Consider the following 22,689-nt stretch of genomic DNA (forward strand, 5'->3'; position numbering starts at 1 on the left):
ACTCAGTAATTCACCAAAAATATTTATATTTTAATGGAGCTTCGTCGGTCGATCAGGATCCCAAAGCGTAGCGGAGGTCACATTCTCAACAAAGTAACGACATGACTCCCAATATTAATTGAAATGTTTTTATGGATTTAGAAAATGTTTTTATTGGTTTAAAAAATAGTTTTATGTATTGATTTAAATTGGCATGCATCCGCTAAGAAAAATAGTCCGTTGTTACCGTTTTTTAAACGGTCTGAATGAAACGGCAGCTCTCAGCTGTGTATTTACACAACTAATGGCCCATCAACCACAGCTCTCTCCCCCCACTCTCCCCCTGATCTTTCTTCTCCAGCAGCTAAATTAACTGTAGGTTACTCTGAGTGACCATAGACTGTATGTGACAAGCTTACAGTTAGTGACGTAACAACACCATAAAAGCTGGTGGGTTGAAAGCAATACGGGAGGTAAAAATAACTACAATAATTGTGATTTATTTATTGTGGCTTTTATGTTTTTAGGTATAACATGTTATGTAATTCAGGCTTATAGTTCATCCTTCTCTAAAAGCCTTCAACTATGACAATATTCATAGTAATTTAATAAGTCCTTCCAACACACATTGTAAAAAATAGCCTACTGTAAGTTAAGAAATCATTCCAATATGTACATCTTTTGATGTAACAACAATAACATCATAAATAGTAACATAACTGAACATGGTATTGCACATTTAGCTTTGAGTGTTACTGACCTGAGATGTTTTTATTACATGAATTAAGGTGACTGAGGCTTTTTAACATACAGGGATGCAAACTCATCAGGTATGAAAAAGGTGACAAGGATCCGAGCCCCCGGCTCCCCCACCCCACGGAATATCGGCTTTAAAATGAGGAATAACAGAGGATTTTAGCAGTCAGAACGACTAAAGCAGCAGTTTTAATAATAACAGAAACGCCCAAGAGTCACATCTAATAGAAATATATAAAAGCATTTATTTTAAATTGTGTAGCAGTCAGTTTATAATTTTGGCAGCACTGTTGAGCATTTTGAAAATGTATTTTCATGCCTCTGTGCAAGGCTGAGTCTTTCTATCTTTATAGCCACATGGTGTAAAGTAACTAAGTTCATAAACTCAACAAGTACTATACTTGGGAACAATTTTGAGATACTTGTACTTTATTTAAGTATTTCAATGTTTTGCTACTTTGTTCTTCTACTCCACTACAGTTCAGAGGTACATGGTGTATTTCTACTCCCCTACATGTATTTAATACCTTTAGTTTCTTTACAGATGTGGATGAATGATGTGAAATATAATCAAGTGTTAAATCAGACTTTAGTTCCACCTGGAGTAAATCCAAAAGCTACCCTGCAGTATACAAAGTCATTCAAACTAGCTGCACCTTTACCAACTTTGAGAACACTTTCATGATCAATCATTATAAAACATATAATATATATTATTCTGAAATGGACCAATCTGCACAATGACTACTTTTACTGTCGCAACTTTCACTATATTTTGATGATAATACTTTTCTACTTTTACTTGAGGAACATTTTGAATGCAGGACTTTTACTGTAACAGAGTGTTCCTACACTCTGGTACTTCTACTTTTACTCAAGGACAAGATCTGAGTACTTCTACTTTTACTCAAGTACAAGACCTGAGTACTTCTACTTTTACTCTAGTACAAGATCTGAGTACTTCTACTTTTACTCAAGTACAATATATATATACTTATACCACCTCTGTTTATAGCCTATGAAAAAAACTATTAGAAATAGAAGGCTAAAACTAACGTTAGCAGATAGTGACAATATGTGCTAGCTAGCTAGCTCAACGATTCCTTAAATAATATTGCCACAGAAAAACTTTTCAGTTCACATCACGCTATGCCGCTCCGACAGGGAGCTCTGCTCTGAACACCTGAACGGCACGTTCTAACAGCTGTTCACCAGCGGTCCAGTCTGTGCCACAGTGACTCCGGACGCGCAGTTAATATTAACGAACGCACCCGTAGGTAATGTAGCTGCTGAAGCTAGACCATCATCTCGGAGCAGCAGAGCCTTATTATACATCCATGAGCAGAGCCGACAGGCAGGAAGACTCGAGCACACAGCTCGCACTTCATTATAATATATAAAAAAAAAGAACACCATGCGTGTCATGATGGCACATAGCAGCTCACGGCTGCAGATTACTCCGGGTCCCAGACCCCCCCATACCCCAAAAATATTTTTATTGCAGATCTACATGAATCACACAAACGACCTATTTTGGATTCAAAACGGCGAATTTCGCCGCAAGGTGACAAGTTTGCATCACTGAACATAGACAGAGCACAACAGAAACATAACATCTGAGATGTAACAACATAATACACTTGTGGGGATGCAGCTTGGGATGTGAGGAGTGAGGGACACGGCTTAGAACGGGCGTGTCGCCTACTGTCCTGCCAGTGTTGGCAGGACAGGAGATGTGTGCACCAGTCTGCCTTGATCTATGAATTCATGTCCGTGACACTCACTGCTGCCCACAGCTGTTTTATAGAAGGAAAACCTCCTTCACTTCATGAAAGTGTTTTAACCACACACACCTCTACACACACATGACGGGTGTTATTTTCCCCATAAGGAACAAGTCGCTGCAAATTATCCCGCTTATTACATGGCCACATTCTCAACAAAGTAACGACATGACTCCCAATATGAATTTAAATGCTTTTATGGATTTAGAAAATGTTTTTATTGATTTAAAAAATATGTATTGATTTAAAAAATAGTTGTATGTATTGATTTAAATTGACATGCATCCGCTAAGAAAAACTGTCCGTTGTTACCGTTTTTTAAACAGTCTCAATGAAACGGCAGCTCTCAGCTGTGTATTTACACAACTAATGGCCCATCAACCACAGCTCTCTCCCCCCCTCCCCCCCTGATCTTTCTTCTCCAGCAGCTAAATTAAGTGTAGGTTACTCTGAGTGAAAAGCTTACAGTTAGACACAACACTGTCATTGCAAGTGACCCATCAGTTAGTTGACTTTTATGTTCAACTGCTAAATTTGTTACTGATAAAAAAGGGCTTCTACTGTACCTAATTACCTTAACACTAGAACCGCCAGAGGTTTTTGTATCGGCCTACCTAAACCCGTCAAATCCCGCTATTAGAATGCAATTTTTAACAACATAGGGTGCTACAAAACACACTTTCAGGAAAAGTCCCGGACTGGGAGACTTTAATATTTTATTGAAAAAAAGTTACATTGCACACACACAACACATATCACACAAATTGACCCGATTGGCGGTTCTAGTGTTAAATAAACTCACTAATTAATGAAACCAGTTCAATACGCATTATTCTTATTCTTATCATTCTTTATGAGCGCAGAAGTAGTCTTAAAATCAGATCTGTTTTTTAAATGAAATCTGACGGCAGGCAGTTAGCTCTGATCACCTATGATAAATGCGCCGAACCTAATCGCTGGCCATTCAGCCACAGACACTGTTCGAAATGGGGGGGAGCCAGGGGGAGCTTGGCTCCCCCGAAGAGGGAGGGAGCTCCCCTGAAGGCTGACTTTGAGATAAATAGAGGGAGCCCAAAACAATCGTGCATATTTGTGTCACACAGATTAGAAATGTTGAGTTTCTGTAAATAACAGTTCTTGAAATAAATAATAGTCATTGTTCATTACAGTTTCTGAATATTTGTTTTATATTTGTGAATATGTCTGGGTGTTGCCATCTGTACGTGGCGGCGCTGCATTCTTACTTACGTTGCTATGGTTACGGCGGTGATGCCGGCGCGGTATTTGAAATGTTCATATTGATATTTTTTTAACTCTGGCTTTGTAATAAAAAATATGGCAAAACGAAAACAGCCAAGCGTCAAAGCTTTTGGATTCACAAGCAAAGAAGCGAAGGAGTCTAAAAATGACAACGTGAACGGAAAACAACTTTTAGTTGGCTGGCGTTAAGCGGCGTTAGGGTCGAGCTTGACAGCTCCACACCGAGGGAGAGGCCTGCCGATGCGGAGCCTGAAGACGCTTCAAAACGGCCACAGCCGCCGGCGTAGTGACACCGTCTGTAGTAGTAGCAGAGGGATTTTATAGCAATTGATCGAATTCGCGCTGCTGCGAGTTGAGTAAAGTTAGAACGATATTGGCAGATTCGGATTTCACGGATCAATAACTGATGAACAAAACGTTATTCAGACACAAATGACGTCTCCTAAGTACCGTGGTAAGGTTGACAACTACAATCACATGTAGATTAAAAAAAAAGGCAATATGCGCCGTCTTCTGAGCTGGACACATTAAATTGGTCTCTTTCCGCAGCCGGAGAAGAAACGAGTGCTCAGGGACCGTCTGCAAAGTGCAACACCGAAAACAGAGAATACAATAATATTCAATCACTTCACTATTATACAGTATTACTACCAAACTCACTACACACATCAATAGTCTCCTGATGCTCATACTACAGCAGAGAGTTTGGAAGAATGTGCTTTTGAGTAATGTTGGGGAATATTTATAGTGTAACATCTTCAATAAATATGGCATCATCTTCAATCACTTCACTATTAAACAGTATATTTCTACCAAACTCACTACACACATCAATAGTCTCCTGTTGGTCAGACTACAGCAGAGAGTTTGAAAGAATGTGCTTTTGAACAATTTTAGGGAAGATTTATAATGTAAAATCTTCAATAAACATGGCATCATCTTCAATAACGTTACTATTATACAGTATATTTCTACCAAACTCACGACACACATCAATAGTCTTCTGGTGGTCAGACTACAGCAGAGAGTTTGGAAGAATATGGTTTGGTTTTGATTTCTTATATTGACAAATCCAATGGCTCCATCATATAGATCAAATGTGACCTGAAAAACCTAGGGAATATGTAAACATAAGTGTTATTTTCTATAATATACAGGTGCAAAACAATAATTTCATTTACACAGTATTCATTTTTTATTCTTCTCAACAGGAAGAAGAAAAAAAGGGAAGCTTATATTCTAAATGTATTGGTTAAAAACAACACAAATGTCTCCAAAAACTGCATGATTATAATAACTCTGGAAGTTGCCTGTAGACACAGTTCAGTCTCCTTTCTCAAGCCTACAGTACTAAAGGGATGTAAATACTTTGAATAATCAGTTTCACTCACCTTTTTTAGCTCTTGCCTGGCCATCTGCTCTCGTGTGCCGTCTAGGATTACACCCATGATCCAGGATGATATAGACGGTTATTGAAGATGATGCCATGGTTTTACATTATAAATATTCACCAAAATTATTCAAAACCATATTCTTCCAAACTCTCTGCTGTAGTCTGACCACCAGGAGACTATTGATGTGTGTAGTGAGTTTGGTATAAATATACTGTATAATAGTAACGTTATTGAAGATGATGCCATATTTATTGAAGATTTTACATTAGAAATATTCACCCAAATTATTCAAAAGCACATTCTTCCAAACTCTCTGCTGTAGTCTGACCAACAGGAGACTATTGATGTGTGTAGTGAGTTTGGTAGTAATAAGCTGTATAATAGTGAAGTGATTGAATATTATTGTACTCTCTTTTTTCGGAGTTGCACTTTGCAGACGGTCCCTGAGCACTCATTTCTTCTCCGGCTGCGGATAGAGACCAATGTAATGTTTCCAGTTTGGAGGACAGCACGTATTGGCTTTTTTTGATAAAAATGTAGTTCGTTGTCAACCTTACCACGGTACTTAGGAGACGTCATTTGTGTCTGAATAATGTTTTGTTCATGAGTTATTGATCCGTGAAATCTGAATCTGCCAATATCGTTCCAACTTTACTCAACTGCTGCTGCGCCAGTCAACAGAGCGTGCGTGTGATATATTTAGTAGCAGGATGTGCACTGAATAATAGGGCTTCTCCGAAAGCAAATGGGTAATTTGAACACTGGCCACAGAGCTCCCTCTATACGAATCAAGCTGTAGACGGTGTGAAAGCACCTATTGTTTTAAATAATGGTCGGAATGTGACCTGTGAGCCTTCTGAACTACCGTGGGACAGCACATTCTAAACTAAAATGTTCAATCAATAAAGTAACATCTTATCTTATCTTAATAATATCTTCCTATTAATAATAATAATAAATCATACAGTATGTGTCCGAAAGGGAGCAGGAGGAAGCAAACACAAAAATATACAAAAAATATACTGCATATTAAAGCAAACGATTGTAAAGGTAAAAGTATGAGCATAACAAATAAAGAAGTGTAATGTAAACATTTACATTATTATTATGATTATTTAATATATAAAGACTATATATTATTGAATTACAAGATTAGATATACTTTAGTTGATCTAAAATATTGATGTGTTCAAATGCTCTTCAAAACACAACTGAAAGTCCATGAAACTTGTCTTTCTGTATTTGTGAATGAAGCGTCATCTCCTGGTTAAAACCTGAAATAGAAAATCTGGCAACGCCCTCTTGGAAAATAGTGGGAGGGCTTAACATTCCTCTATACTGGTTTTAGGCAGGTCGTAGGCAGGAAGCTGTAAGCTGGAGTCTGAAATGAAGTGCTACATCTGTAGGTCTGTCTCTGCTTGATTACAGTGTTGTTATTTGGTGCTATAAGGATAACAAACAATTACAAGAAGTTCCAAATAAAGCGGCAGGATGTGCATCACAGCACACAGAATAAGTATGATAGACATGCATGGCAATCTAAGCTGGTTTCCTGTCGGACAGAGACACTCTGTGCTTTAGTATCGTTTGTCAGAAATGTGACAGTGACACGCTCACCAATGATATTATGGGAATGGTTATTCGTGCAATCTTTAGCCTTTGGAGAGCATTCACATGCAGAACAACAGGAAAGGGAAAAGCCCTTTAAAGAATAGGGCCTCTTTAAAAACAGGTCTTTATTTTGGACATATACATGAACTACTTGTGTATGAAAAGTCGATTTTTAATTATTATTTGAATGTTGGTTTAAAGGATGACAATTTTTTGTTTTCACTTCCTAACTTAATGACTGTTAAGCTGTTTTCTTTGTTTATGTTTGATGTGTTTACGTGGCTAAACTACTTAAATAAGTGTGTGAGTGTGTGGACCCCAGGAAGAATAGCTAATGTTCATGCTAGTGCTAATGGAGAGCCTCATAAAGATAAAGCCAAAATAAGCACCACAGTCACCACCTGTCAGCATGAAGAGTCACAAAGTCACTTTGATTCAAGTAATGAAGTAAGGTTAAACCGTCAAAAACACTCATTCCTCCTACGTCCATTGAACTTCTTAACAAACACGTGTGACATATAGTTTAAAGGGTGGCCATGGGGTTAGTGCAGCAGAGTGTCACTATGTTGTCTGTGTATGTCAAACTGTGTACATGTACTGTAAGTTATGTGTGAATATGCTGTTGTCTTTTACTATGCACTATTTATTATTTGTATCTTTTGTGGAACTAAAAGACAGAATCCAAAACTAATTTTCTTACGAGGACAATAAAGTGTATCGCATCCCTATGATCGCATCGCATAAATATGAAAGAATTAGTACAAATGTATTGATCCTGAGTTACTATATTAATACCATCTCCAGGCTAGGGAGGGCACTGCAGCATGTTTACTGTTGACTTCCTCCTCCCACACTCCCTGTGCTGCAGACATGTGGGGGGGGGGGGGGGGGGGGGGGGACCTCTAGAGGGGTTACCATGGTAGCAAAGTCAGCTGTTATTCATATTTATGTCCAGTATGTCTCACTGAGGCCACACACACACACACACACACGCACGCACGCACACACTATTGAGCATGTTGGGCTATACAGAAAAAGGAGGGGAGTTATTGCTCTTCATCATGGGGGGTTTAGGGTTGCGGTCCAATTGGCCTCTTAGCTGTAGAGCAGTGGCATGAGGAGGGGAACGCCCCAAATGCAGAGAATTCTCCCCCCCTGATCTCAGACAATGCTGGAGTTTAGTTGGTATTCAAAAGGCGTCGCAGAGTCTTTATTGCATGGATCTTTGTCGGAGCAGACAGGGGGAGGTTGGTGGGGGATGAAGGGAGGAAGGAGCAAGGTGAGAGAGAGACTGAAGGGAGAAGAGCCGAGATTAAATGAAGAGCATGTTCTCTAGAACATAAGTGAATCAACGAAGGAATAATGTAACCAATTATTGGCTTCAGTATCCATTGATGCAGCTTCCATAGACCAGAGTGCGATGCAGCCAAATGCTTCAACACTCTTCGTGTAGCACATGCCAAATGATGGAGCTTTCAACCAACGTATTTGCAACTTAATTCATGTTTGACAAAGCAACAAGTTCACCACCATTCATAATGAAAAGTCAATCAAGATTGCTGAAAAAAACGACTGGTCCAAGAGAAGACATGTCCGAAGACCGGCTGTGGATTCCGGTTTAAAATGTAATGTCTTTATCAGAGGTGTGGACTCGAGTCACATGACTTGGACTCGAGTCAGACTTGAGTCATCAATTTGATGACTTGAGACTCGACTTGACAAAATCACAAAGCACTTGCGACTCGACTTGGACTTGAACACCAATGACTCGGGACTTGACTTGGACTTGAGCCTTCTGACTTGAGGTGACTTGATAATTTAATTCAGGGGTCTCCAACACGCCGATCGCGAGATGCCGCTCGAAGAGCAGACTCCCGTCGGGGAGAGCAGAATCTCCAGCCGCTTTTACTCTTGCTGAGAATCCTTGCAGGCAGGGGCGGGATTTTATTTAGCTGGGCCACCATGCGGCCAATCATATGCGAGGACACACTAGGATCATACCATTATGTGAAAAAAGGGTGGGGGGCACAGCAGGTGTAGTGGTACAGGCCAGCTGCACAGAGCGACGGATTTAAATGCAAGCGCGTCGGACAAAGTCAAGAAATGAGAGAAAACCGAACAAATAAGCAGCATCTGGCTGCATTTCAATGATATTGGAGAAAGCAAAGCTGAGTGCAGGATTTGGAAAATTAAAATAACCTTCAGAGCAGGTTTTGTTTTTGGCACTCAGGATTTATTATCAGAGGTGGGAGAAGTTTAGATTGAGTAAAAGTACCCGAGTGTAATACTCGGTTACAATAAAAAGTCCTGCATTCAAAATGTTACAAGTAAAAGTACAAAAGTATTAGCATCAAAATATAGTTAAACTACCACCTGCAGAGGGATCTAGATTCAGGTGTTCTTTTCCCCATAGTGACCGCCTCGCTGCACACTATCCCTTGCATAAAGATAGATTGTGGGTCCCTTATAACATGTTGTACACAGTGGAAATAAACATTCTGGTTACCTCAACATCAGGGATCTTGCACATTAAACTCCTTCTGAATCAAACCGTCACGGTAGCCTTACCTTACTGATCCCTCTTAAATTAGAAGAAAACACGTTACTTTACCAGCAGAGAGAAAATTGCTTATTAAATTATTAATGTGACTAATAAAGAGCAGTTGGATTATTAAGTATTATTCTGTTGATCGATGTCATTACATTTGGTGAAAAGCACATAATGACTTGTTTATGACTCGTTTTGTCAAAGTTTTTACTTGGACTTGACTTGAACTTGCCCATCCTGACTTGAGACTTGACTTGGACTTGAGCGCAAAGACTTGAGACTTGACTCGGACTTGAGCGCAAAGACTTGAGACTTGACTCGGACTTGCAAAACAATTACTTGGTCCCACCTCTGGTCTTTACTGATTCTGTACATTGGTCAGGAGTTTTTCAACAAGAGCAATCAATCAATCAATCAATCAATCAATCAATCAATCAATCAATCAATCAATCAATGTTTATTTATATAGCCCAATATCACAAATGTTAAATTTGTCACAGTGGACTTCATAGTTTGTACAGAATATCAGTATGACAATACGATACCCTCTGTCCTTAGACCCTCACATCGTACAAGGAAACACTTCCAGAGAAACCCCACAGTTTAAAGGGGAACATGGGAGAAACCTCAGGGAGAGCAACAGAGGAGGGATCCCTCTCCCAGGACGGACAGACGTGCAATAGATGCCGTGTGTGAAGGTTACAATATTTCTTCACTGAAAGCCAAAACAACCCCGATAAATAGTGGTGCCGTGGCTCCGGGATTCTATGTTAAGAAACACTATCAGACAAAGCTAATGAATATTTCAAGTTGTCAGGACGTGACCGCAGAGCCACACGCAGCAACCACTGTACAGACTCAGAGGGGGAGTTTATCAAAGACAATGGCCCAAGTCCAATCTGGCCCCTAAACAAAGTAAACTCTGTCTGTAGTTACACTATCATGCTGAATAAGGGTCCTTCTTTAAAGGATGTAAATACAGTGAGAAAGCAAACTCCCCTCTCTACGTCAAAAAACAGCAAGACCATAGCTCTGCATTATTATCTCTTTGTAGAAAATAATTAATATAAATGAAAAAACTCTAATAAAACTTTTTTTGTAAACCCTTTTTATAATTTTTAAATCTAACATTTATGAGCTGCTTGGTTTTTGCAACAGTCCCTGTTGAAAAACAGTTCTGCACAATCACACAAACAGGTTTAACGTTTTGAAAAAGAAGGATTTAAAACCGGCCTTGACTTAAACCCCCAAACTGTACTGCATGAGAAAAAATGTGTGTTCAGGTTCAAGTGTTAGTTTACATATATTTGTGAAAGGTCGAGTTCCCGTGCATGTTGCGAAAAAATTATTGTTACAGTGAATGAAGGAGGTGGGGGTGTGGTGTCTAAAGATGACCCTGAGTCACCCAAAACAATGCTGCTGGGTCTTCCCAGGCCCGAACACCAAATTATACACTTTTTTTTTAGAGACCTTAAGACTTGGCTAAAATTGAGAAAATCAGTTTTGTAGTGTTTATATCGCTGTTGTGGAGGACATCATGAAGCATAGTTCCGATAAAAAAAACCAGAGCGTAGTTATTATATAATTTTACGGGAGACCTGAAAACAACATAAGGGTTAAGCTATGTTGGGATCCTTACTACCACTAAAAAATTGGCTTGGCAATCAATTTTGTTTGTCCACTTTTGTTTTTATATTTTGTTACAATTGTCAGATGTTTCTTAATGATGGTACTCAAGTAATCATCGAGGATTAATCCCCTGGATAGCATGAATGCTCAGAACTCAAGTACTTGTCCAATGAAAAATGTACCTGATGATGGTGGACGACAAAAGGTCAAGAAGAACTATACTAGGCAAGTTTTAATGGTGGTGGTCATCAAACAACAACGATATGACAGACTTGACAAAAAAAGACTATAATAATGAAGTAGAAATTGAGTTTTTACAGCTTGAACAGCATACACTCTCTGGGACCAGATCAGGCGCCTGAGAGTGTGTGACTTCTCTCTTGCAGGAAATAAATCACCAGAGCTAACAATATTGCACATTCATAAGGATGGAGTATGAGGTATACGGTGACCTAATCTTTCATAAAACACTGCCTAGAAACCAGAGCTGCCGGTGGAGCTTACACCTGGAAAGATGACATCAGCTAACGACATTACCTACTGCAGATAGAGGACTCTTTTGAAGCTACGGATATTTCATTTTACAAGTCTGACTCTGCGTGGTGAGTAATTACGTAGGTACTCAATTGGGTGTTTTTATTGTAATATGGAAAATGTAATCCTTCTAAAAAAAATGTGCTGCAGTACAGTAAGAAAGGGATGGTGTTAGCATTCTGAGGCTCTGATACTGCCTAGTTTGGTGCTTTTTACAAATGTCTGTGTAAGCATGCATGTGCTACTGTGAATATATACATTCATCAGTTTTCCCGGTTTTTTGCCCCCAGTTGTGTTTAGCTCAGGGATTATAACAGTAGATTATTGTATGAAAGCATCAGTTGACCCTTTGAAATTACACAACTACCATGGTGTGGAACTGAACTACTGAATATATTGTAAACCAACTCAACAGTAAAATGCTGCTTACACATGCATGTATCAATCAAGTGTAATACAATCATTAATAACTCACAGGGCACATTTGACTGGAGGAGTAGTTTTAGTTAATACTTGAAGTTCATTGAGCTGATATTACCTCTTGTACTTGGCGTATTTTCAAAGCAGCAATCTGAAACACTGTTCTTTGTTTGCCAGCTTACACACCCCCTCCCAAATCTGATAACACTTTTCCACTGAAATTAGATCAGTTCTAGATCTTTATTAGAACTGGTTTGGTTTGTAGTTGGTCCGACTAGCATGAATATCCATCACAATAACAACAATGGCAGACTATGAGATGTTTCTTGTATTACATGGATGATGTTAGCCTAGCCACCAAAGCCATTCTGACTAATGAATAACTATATTTAGAGTCAACAAACTACTACAATGATATGAACATGCGGCTTTCGGCCGAAAAGGTGTCAGCCCGGCTGAAAAGACCCGACGGTGTGGGACACACCAATCTGAGTAGGGCGTGTCGACGCTCATCGTCGGCCTGACGCCCACAGACGCCGATAATCGGCCTGGTGTGTCCGGGCCTTAATTTGCTTGCCATGCAAACAGAGGAGGAGCAGCTGAGTCTACGAACCAAATGGACACGTTCAGCATGACAACTCTTTTATTACATTCCTGGGTGGAGGAGAGGGCACAAAGGGAGTGAGCAAATATAATTAAGGGGCTATTAGATCTGGAGGCTATAAATGAACACACATCTATAATAAAACGCTAGACAGGCAATGAATGACTCATCGGTGGGATCTGGTGGCGTCAGTGTATTTGCTTTGTGATTCCAACCAAGTTTACACAAAGTAAACGTCTTGCATTGCCTCAGAGTGGGGGGGGGGGGGGGGGATTATTGGATACACAGCATGCATGTTGTTCAGCATCACTCCTTGAGATCATATTTGCACAGGCACATGTTTCCAGCTTTTATCATACACTTTATTTAATCAAATAGACTTGTTGAGCTAGGCATCTTATTGAGACCCGAGAACAAGATACATTCCTAATCAGACATCCAGTGAAAAAGACAATATAGATAAATAATGCCAGACAACCACAATCAACTAAGTACTAGTAAAAAACAATTTAAGTGTCAAATAAAAAAAACAAATGCGAAGGCTATAACATTTGAAAACCATTCAACTGAATGGGTTACTATAGTTGAGATTTAAATGAGTTTCCTGATCCTACTTTGAAGTTGGTCTGTTTATTGCTTTATTTTGAAGTTTTCTCTATCTGTGTCATGTTTCTTTTTACTTCCTTTCTTTGTTAATTTCTCAAAAGCCCTCTTGAAGTCTGCCCGCTGTTCCCGAAGCGTCCAAGCATTGGTACTACACTTTCGTTCTAGTCTGTGACGTCATTGTGCCCAAAAAGACATGTTTTTTTTTACATCAACGCCGATCAACTGCCCAGTACGGAAACTTTTATTATTATTATTTAAATCATTAGTGTCTGAAAGTTGTAAATGTGTTAAGAGCTGAATCCAGAGTTATTTGCCGTCTTCGTTCACTTTGCTGACGGGCAGATCGAAGGCGGTGCTTAAGGAAAACTCAAGTGTGCATTCTCTAATGGCCCAAGACCCCGGATGATCCGCGTACTTTTTGTACCTATAGTCAGTCCATGCCACTGAGCAACTTTCACAGGAATACATCGGGCCCCGCCTCCAACTTGTATGTCGTTTTCCATGAAGTTCTGTTCCGTTCGTCCTGCTTTGCTTTACCCGGCCCTTCCTGGATTCTGCATAACAATAACACGTTTTGGTTAAAAGAGCCTGTCCACTGCATTTGGGTCAACACTGCTCCACTTCTCATTTCAGGAAAAATTATATGAGGTAGTGTAAGCTTCAAGAGTACAGCTTTACATTTTTCTGAGTTTATAAGTCATCTTAACTGTGATACAGACAACAATAGTCAGTATATAATGTGTCATCAGTGATCAAGTGTAATGCACTCTGATACACCAGATTTAGCAGCTGAAGGCATGAGGGGGCAGTTAAAATTCTGATCTGATATAAACCAAAATCAAAGTGGTAAAATTATAAAGTGGCTTGAGGTGATCAGCAGACCAGTTTTCTAAAGACGAGTCAGCAGTCTGTGAAACTCAGTGTTTCTGACAAACTTCTCATCTGAGCTGTTGTTGAAGGGCTCTGTTGACCTCGGCCCCCCCTTACGGCTGCAGAGGACATGCAAGGACAACCCCCCTCCATATTTGACCTCAAGGTATCTTAAGAAGCATCACTGTGACCAGCATCCATTCAAACCATTTGCGAACGTGGTGTTACTCACATGAATACAATGCTAGACTGCAGGTAGCTCTAATTCACACAGAGTGCATTTATTGATTTTCCTCTGTAAATCAATGAACAACAAGACATGATGAGTCATGGTCGTTTGAGTAACATCAGCAGGTGGCATTGGTGGACCAATCACATAATTCCTATGTTATGTTAATCAAGCAGTGAAAGGCTTTGCACAAAGTTTATTTTTTCAAAAAAATATGCTTGATTCAAATGGAAAATTCATTTTTATTTTGCAATTTTATTGACTAACATTGAACATTGAAAAATGACAATTTACTGCAACAGTGTTTTAGGTAGTAACAACTTTGACTTCATATTTAAAAGGAGATCAGTTGATTTAATTCCATAACATAGCCACACTATCAGCCTGAAATCCATAACACTTAGGTTCTTTACTAATGCTTCCAGTCTAGTGTGTAACCACAGGAAGTAGAGAACTCTTGTTTGTACCGCAGTGTTCAGCTGACAGGGACCCTGGGATCTGTCTCCATGGTGCTAATCAGTGGTATGAAGACGTCTTCTTCCTCTCTGAAAAAATAAATAAAACAGAACGCCTGCACATGTTCTGGAACCACCCACACAAGCCCCCGGCTCACTTTGAAAAAAGAGATGAAAGGAAGGAGGTTTTCTGAAGGTTTCATAATCAGACTGGGTATAGTATGACGGAAGGTTTGTGTCTGGATGTAGCCCCCGGTAGCAGTTAGGATCTGAAATATTAATGCGGGGCTGTGACGGGGGGATCCCTTCAGACTGCAGTGCTGCTGTTACATCACCGTTCAGGCTCTTGGCTGCATCATATCTTAACATGTTATATCAGAGCTATGTAAGAATGTGGAAATGCTTCAGCTTCTGTTATCACACTATTATCAAAATGTCGTTTTTTTACTAAACCCATTGGTATCAGATTGAATTAAGTGTAAAGTTCTATTGAGGGCATTTGTTTTTTTATGAATGTAGATTTTTGCATGTGAATATAAATGTAAAATGCAATATCTTTATATGCCGTATTCTATCGATTAGACTATTTAGGGCGACTTACAGTAGGGTGTAAACGGGTATCCAACAATTGGAGGGATAGTGGTTTGATCCCCATCCTCATCAGTAAAAGTGTCAAAGTGTATATGGGCAAGATACTTCCCAAGAAACTCCTGAAATGGGCATGATTGGATAAAAAGGCAACTGTGGCTCAGGGGGTTAATAAGCGTTTACCAATCTCTAACCCTAAGAGTGTTGGTGGTTTGATCTAACCCTAACCCTGACCCAGGAGTCTGCAACCTGCTGCTCCGCGGCTCTTTAAGCCCTCTGCTCTGGCTCCCTTGAGCTTAGACAAAAATAAGAAGGAAATAAAATACAAGTATTTGTAGGACTATTTATATTTTGTTGCATGGTTGAAAATGTTCCGTATATTGTATTTTGAGGTGATACTGTGACACATAAATAAATAAAAAAACGGTTTAATTAGGTCCACTAAGATATGCGTCACATCCTGCTAAGGTCCCGTGCCAGCGCCTTTTCCTGCAGGTGAATAACCTGACCCCCGGCTCGATGAGCGAACTATGGATAAATCAAAGAAAAGAAAAGTATGGGAGGAACACAGGATTTAATTCTGCGTGGACAGAGTTATATGCTTTCACAGCAAACGATGATGGATTACCGGTATGTTTGATATGTGGTGCTGCAGCCTTTACGTATTGGAGGAAACACACGGAAGAGGAAGACAGCTGACGATCTTCAGTCATAATTCAATCACTTAACTCTTTTTAGGGTGCAGCTATAGGTTTTATTTAATTCAAAGAGGGCCCATTTGAATTATATTCATTTTCTTCAAATGTGCAGAGGACTCCCAAGTGCTGTGCTGATTTATTTTAAAGTAGGCCTGTGTATTTTTTTTTTAATTGTCCTTATAAGAGTTATTTGTTTATTATTAGAGGTAAACAGTTTTCTATAATGTAATAAATAATACATGTACTACAAAGACTGTAGTTTTTGTCTATCATATAACAATATATACAACGTTATAAAGACAACATCTTAGTGGCCAAAGTTTACAAATCAATGGATGGAATAAAACTGAAAGATAAGATGACAGCCAATCACCATTTGTGTATCTCAGGTTACTCATCTGCTGACATCACATTACATCCAGCTGACGCTTCTATGCAGAGCCATTAACAGAGTACCTCTGCAGAGGCCAATCACACACTGTTGGTTATCTGTGGTTCAGTGTTGCCTGAGGACACTTTAACTGCAGGTTTGGGGATGGATCTACTGACCCTCCAATTGGTAAACAAACATGTAAGCCTTGAGCGAAAGCAGCCCTGATAAAAAGTAATTGGACGACAGGAAAAAGATAAACAAAGGTTTAGTTTGAAACCAAGTATGAGAATCTTAGACATGCCAAATAACTCTGACTTTACTAGTCTGATTTGTCTAGCTTTGTGTTAAATAGTTGTCCTTGAAGCACAAACTAACATTTGATCCAGGTTATCAGAACCCCGTAATTGGTTTAGAAAATGTAACAAAAAAAATTGGAAACTCTTGATAGTTTGCTTGAGGTTTAATCATCCGGCTCCTCCTCATCTTGTTCCTGTCACCTTCTGACTTCTTTAGCAATGTTGCAGTATTCTAGGGATGCACCAATACCACTATTTTTCAGACGAAGTACAAGTACTTACATGTGAGTACTTGCCGATACCGAGTACCAATATGAGTACTTGAATCAATACAATTTGACTCTTCACCCTTCCTCAATTTAGCAGAGCTTATTAAACTGCTTAGTTGAATAATTGATTCCGATTGGTCAATTTGGAAATTTCAGGGATTATTTATACTATTGATCCCACCACTGCTAAGCATAATGTGGTTATCGGAGCAAATTTGCGATTACAAGTATGAGAACATGAGAACAGTATCAAACCGATACCTGATACTAATATCAGTATTGGTTCATCCCTACCGTATTCCTAGATCTTAGCTCTCAACTTAGTGCCTACTGTATTTTACTCAAAGACCCAAGTTTGATAGAAAACAAACCCCCCCCCCAAGGCTCAAGGTGCAGACTAACATTAGCCTTAACCAGCAAGGAATTGCGGCGTAAAGTAACGCAGCGTAAACCAAAGATGAAATGCATGGTATTTCCCTTTAACATTATCAGTTAATGTTAACACTGGTCAACCTCACACTGTCAACTCTAAAACTTGATGTCTTGTTTTTAACATTTCAAAAACATTAACCTGTAAGCGTCTAATAACAGCAGCACTATAACCCTTTAGAGGGACAATAAATACATTGAAAGTCTGCCAACTAAGTGCTCTTTCGCACAAAGAAATATGATCCCTTCATTGTTTAGCAGATCAGCAGGTGCACGAGGTTGATTAAATGATGGGTAGGCAACTGCTTCAGCATTACATAAAAGCCTGTTACATCACAGCAATCTGTCAGGATGAGTTGACGAGAGAATCATGGTATTGCATTTTATTAGAGTGGGTGTGCTGAAAGCCCTTCAGAATAGTTCCAAAAGCAGGTAATGCTGTAGGAAAAAGACAATTTATATTCCTCATGTGTGCATTGACAGTCACAGTGTATGTACATGTCTGTATGTGACTGGTAAAAAAGGGGACTTCTCAATTCTATTGTGGGCTCATGAAAGGCAAGGCTGAAATAACAAATAAATAATAGGATATGACCCCAAAGGAGGTGATTTATGGTTTAATGGCAACATTTATAAACCCTAAGGATGGTGTCACACTGTCCCGAAATTGACACCAGATGGACACACGAATATGGAATTGTGAATTTCGCACGAAGATGGCCCCCGAACTTGGTCAACAGCCAAGCAACAGCCGAAGCAAGTACAATGCCTACAGAAGGCCACACAATGGCACCCGAACCACACACTCCGTCATGTTGTTTCCATAGCAACAACAACTTCCTGTCAACAGCGTAAACTCGCCTTCAAAATAAAAGCATCTAAATAAAACAGGAAGTTAACCTAAATTACATTTAAGACATACAACTGCAACGAAAAAAACTATGTAATGTCCTTTTCAGTTTCACAGAACACCAATTTTACTATAATACGATGGCTACACAACGGCATTGCGAGGGATTCACGTAGTCGTGTTGCCTTCCTAAGACAATCGGGCAGCTTCTTGTTTCCTTCGGATTGTTTTCGTGAGGCGAAAAATGCTCGATGGTACCGATGATCTCACGAAGTAAAGAGGAAGATGACACGATTTGACAAGATGCCCTCACGATGGCCTTACAAAGGGCAAAATGGACACACAAATTCAACACGAAAACGAACCTTCGCAAGATATTTACGCCAATTTTTTGGCATGCCAAAGATTTTGCCAACGCTCACGAAGTTGCTGCCGGAGCCTAAGAAACTCCACTGGCGGTCATACGATGGCTTAAGATGCCCTCACGAATGGCCCGAAGTTGTTACGATCAGAGACGAATTTGAACAACCTTTATCGTGTCCATCTGGTGTCAATTTCGTGACAGTGTGACGCGGGCTTAAGCCTCTGTAACAGTTTCAAAACTGTTTTCTTACCAAACAGCAAGAGACGAGGCTAAAGCTGCAGTGTTTGGCCGACTAATATAGTCCTCTCGACTTCCCTCTCAAAATACAAAGACCCAATTCTCCCACAAAACATAAAGCACTCGCTTGTTAACGTGTTGCAGTGCATGTTTGAACGAGCTGAGTCAAAATGAAACGCCAACTAAACCAAAATTGTATTTTTGCTCAGAAATCAAGCTCTTATATACATGTTTTTTCCTTAATTTGGTAACAAAATATGAGAAATGTCCTGCTATTTTATTAGTACGCCAGTATAGGAGCTGCACATCCTTGGCAAGTGTTGAAATACATTACTTTGATGTTTAGTTGGTAAATGGAGTGCCGAAGTTAGAAAAACTGTTAGAAAGCTAAGCTAGCTAGCGTCCACTCTCTGAGTGCAATACACTTGTGTGCTTTAAAGGGACCAGCAGCTTACTGTATATTGGATATGGTTAATAGTTAATGCTGTGTGGACTTGTTTGGGGAGCATCTTACTGTGTAGCTATAGTAACACAGGAGTCCACATTGCATTCCCTGTGGCTCTCAGGTGACCACCTTAAAGCCTTAAGGCTCAAATGCTTGTCAGATGGTGTAATAGCTTTTTGAAACACTCCATCCCCCTACAACCCTTTCTGAGGTCGGATTAGGGGGTGTGTACCTCCCCGAGGTCAGAAATTAAGAGGGGTTTAAACTTCTCTAGATCTGTTTTCAGTCTTTAGACATCATTCTGTGTCCCAAAGTCGGTTGTTTTTGTTAGATTGCCAAAATAATGTTTGTTTTTGAGAGAACTGATGAGATTTTTTATGTTTTGTTCTATGACATAAAATATGTCAGTAAATAACACCACTGGTGAATGTCTAAAGCAGTGGTCACCAACCTTTTTAAGCCCAAGATCACCGAGCTCGGCCTAGGTGAAAGGCGAGATCTACCTATTGCAGAATTGAGTGAAAAAGACGGCCCAGACAGTGCTTCCAATTTGAGGCCTTTTATATAGGCTAATTGCATCTGAATTACTGTTACAATGAAGGCTCCATAATCCGCTCACGGCATATAGGCAGGGGTAAAGTGCTATTGGGGGGCGGACCTCACCTCCTCAAGGGGGGTCCGGGGGGATTACCCCCCCAGGAAGATTTTTTTTTAAATATTGAAGTTGAAAGCATCAATCCGGTGCACTCTGAGAGCAACATGAAGAGATCTATGGATACCTCTCTTAGCACCCATATGAAACAGAACTGTAAACAGATTTTCTTTTTCTTTATGGATATTTTACAAATCACATTAAACTGTATTCTTGTTTTACTGCCATATAGTAGGCTATTTCATACCTGTTTTTCATTTATTCTCTTATTGTTTGTATAACTATAATGATCATATGAAGGTGTGCCGCGGAAATAATCTTTTTAATAATTTGTGACAAAACTGTTCTAAACACTCAAGAGTCCTTTAGCTCACCTGAGCCCCTCAGTCTGACAGGAGAGGACTCTCCTCCGGCTTGTTGTGGAAACAGCTCCTTATGTCCGTTAGTGCAGTTAGCTAACCAGATGCTAACATCAGGGTACCCGCTAGCACCGGTCCCTCTCTCTCCCTCACTCCCTCTCTCTCTCTATCACACTAAATGCGCTATCGCCACACACACACAGAGCCGAGTTTGAATGACACAAGCACACGTGTATTTCCATGCAACTCTCTGATTGGTCTGGTGTGTTGCCTCTGTTGCGTTCACTGAACACGGGAAATTACAGTCCTGCCGTCGTCTCTTGTGTCATGATGAGGTTCACGTAAAGCACGGTTAATGTATTATATTATTGAGGTGTCTCAAATATACGTCAATCAAGTGGCACCTGCTAACGGGGTGGTGGATGATAGGTTTACATCTAAAAACGTATTTTTTAAACATTATTATTTTAATTTTCTTTTTCTTTCTTTTGTTACTTTTTTTTTAACGGTCCGCGATCTACCCGCACCACACTCGCGATCGACCGGTCAATCGCGATCAACTGGTTGGCCACCACTGGTCTAAAGCTTATAAATGTCATAAAATTGGTGGCTGCTAACAAGTGTCTAAATTAGACTACTAAACGCCATCATGCCCAACTTTAGCCACCTTTAGCTTCGCGGTGGTGACATGAAGTCAGGTGACCGTGATGAAGTTTGCTTCGACGTTAACCTTTAACTTTCTGGACAAAAGATTTAAGTATCATATGTCCTATTTGTGACAATATGCTGACATTTTATTAAAAATCTCATTACTATTGTCGAGGGAGCTCTTGGATGCTAACTTGGGTCGAATTACAAAAATACATCATCACTGAATCACTCTATGATGGTCAGTTTTCTGCAAACAAGGCCATTCAAAACAGCTAAAACATTTCTAATTTCTGAAGAGCTCAGATATTTCACAATGGTGGTGCTTCTTCTTTTGCCAACCCTACTAACTCCCACTGTCCTTACCAAAATAAGATTTCTGGTTCCCATGGATGATGTCATTGACTCTACATCCATGTTTTTCTACAGCCTATGATACAAGGCAAAGAAAATAAAGTGTCATTTTGTCATCACAAGGATGATAAATATAATGTGTGTGCTTAAACTGAGGGTAGAGTCCTATTTGACTGCACACGGCATACTTAACAGACAAAACCAAGTGGTAATGATCCCTCACATGAAATCACAGAGACCTCCTTTGAGAAAGCTCCTTTCTGAATATTATTTACCTGACTGAAAAGAGAGTTCAACACAACACACACTCTGATGTCATCCTGCATCAAACGTCACCACATTCCAGCAGATTACTCAAAGCAGCAGCAGCTTCTAAAAGGGTACGATTTCACTGATAAGCCTTACCTGAGGAACATTAAATAAATGAGTTCTTAACAGGATCTTCAAGGTAAACTGAGCATTACTTGTGCACTTTTTAACTGCTGCCTTTTGGAAGAGAAAGAGAAAACATGAAGGCTTGAAAGTTTTCTGACATTCGGAGGGGGGGAAACCAGCCGCTCAGGTTGAATCGGTTCAATATTGAAAAGCAATCCCTGGTGGGTGTGTGTTTTTCTGTACAGCTTATAGCTGCTCAGTGAAGGCTCCCGGGGGTCGCAGGGCAACCTGAGAGCATCGTCTCTTAGAAACACTGCGTGGTGAGGCAAATGGGTCTCTGAAACTTTACCGTTAACCCTTTGAAGGCAGTTCTGCTTCAGCATAAAGTCATGGTGCGTTCCAGTTGTACTAGGAAGTGGGAATATCCGAGTTTGGAAGTCGGAAATGGAACGCCCCCTGAGGTCGGACTTGAAATTTGGAGATACCTCCCCATACCCGAGATCATCATACATGTGCTAATGGAATCTCCGCATATGAACATTAGGAGAACATTTGATAATATAACATGTTTAGCTCTTCTGTATTATTTATGTCACATTAAATTAACTGTAAATGTGGTACTGTTAATCTTCTATCTGCGGATATAATGCTACAATGTTTGTATTCACAAAATACAAAATAAAGCATAGTTATTAACCGTTATTGCTAACAATGGCTAACCCAAGGATGCTAAAGCTGTAAACAAGTCAAACAACTTTCCTGCGGGCATCCATCTTTTTCCACTTGTGCTACTGGACCAAAGTCAACTCGCATGTGACATCACTCCCAGTTCCAATGTACAGTATATGGAACACAGTATATGGAACACAGCATTAGTATACTGTTTCTCTGAGCCAGCAGTGAAACCACCTGCATCTCATAAAATGCCAGCCTTCCACCCAAATCACACACAGGAGAGTAAGAGTGGGCTAACATGATTACATCACCCACCAGTGGAGCTTTATCCCACAATACAACCACTGAGCTTTTAAAAAGTCCCACGGTATTGTAAGAGGGGAAACGCATCGCTTTGT

The 22,689-nt window shown here is 39.9% G+C and overlaps 1 protein-coding gene across 4 annotated transcripts in view; it reads right to left on the bottom strand.

Annotated features, from left to right (window-relative positions):
- The window catches only part of clmna (calmin a), a 107,821-nt gene that overhangs the window by 59,349 nt on the left and 25,783 nt on the right, over positions 1 to 22,689 (bottom strand). For 2 of the 4 annotated variants that reach the window (XM_079640283.1, XM_079640286.1), the window contains exon 1: positions 13,550 to 13,643. The exons of the other annotated variants lie outside the window; for them this stretch is intronic. In XM_079640283.1, the coding sequence (XP_079496409.1) occupies positions 13,550 to 13,628 (79 nt within the window). In that variant the 5' untranslated portion in view covers positions 13,629 to 13,643. Of the gene's footprint in view, positions 1 to 13,549; positions 13,644 to 22,689 lie in introns of those variants that run through there. 4 annotated transcript variants of the gene reach the window in all.

Source organism: Notothenia rossii, assembly GCF_949606895.1.
Source record: "Notothenia rossii genome assembly, chromosome: 7".
In the NCBI taxonomy this organism is placed as follows: domain Eukaryota; kingdom Metazoa; phylum Chordata; class Actinopteri; order Perciformes; family Nototheniidae; genus Notothenia; species Notothenia rossii.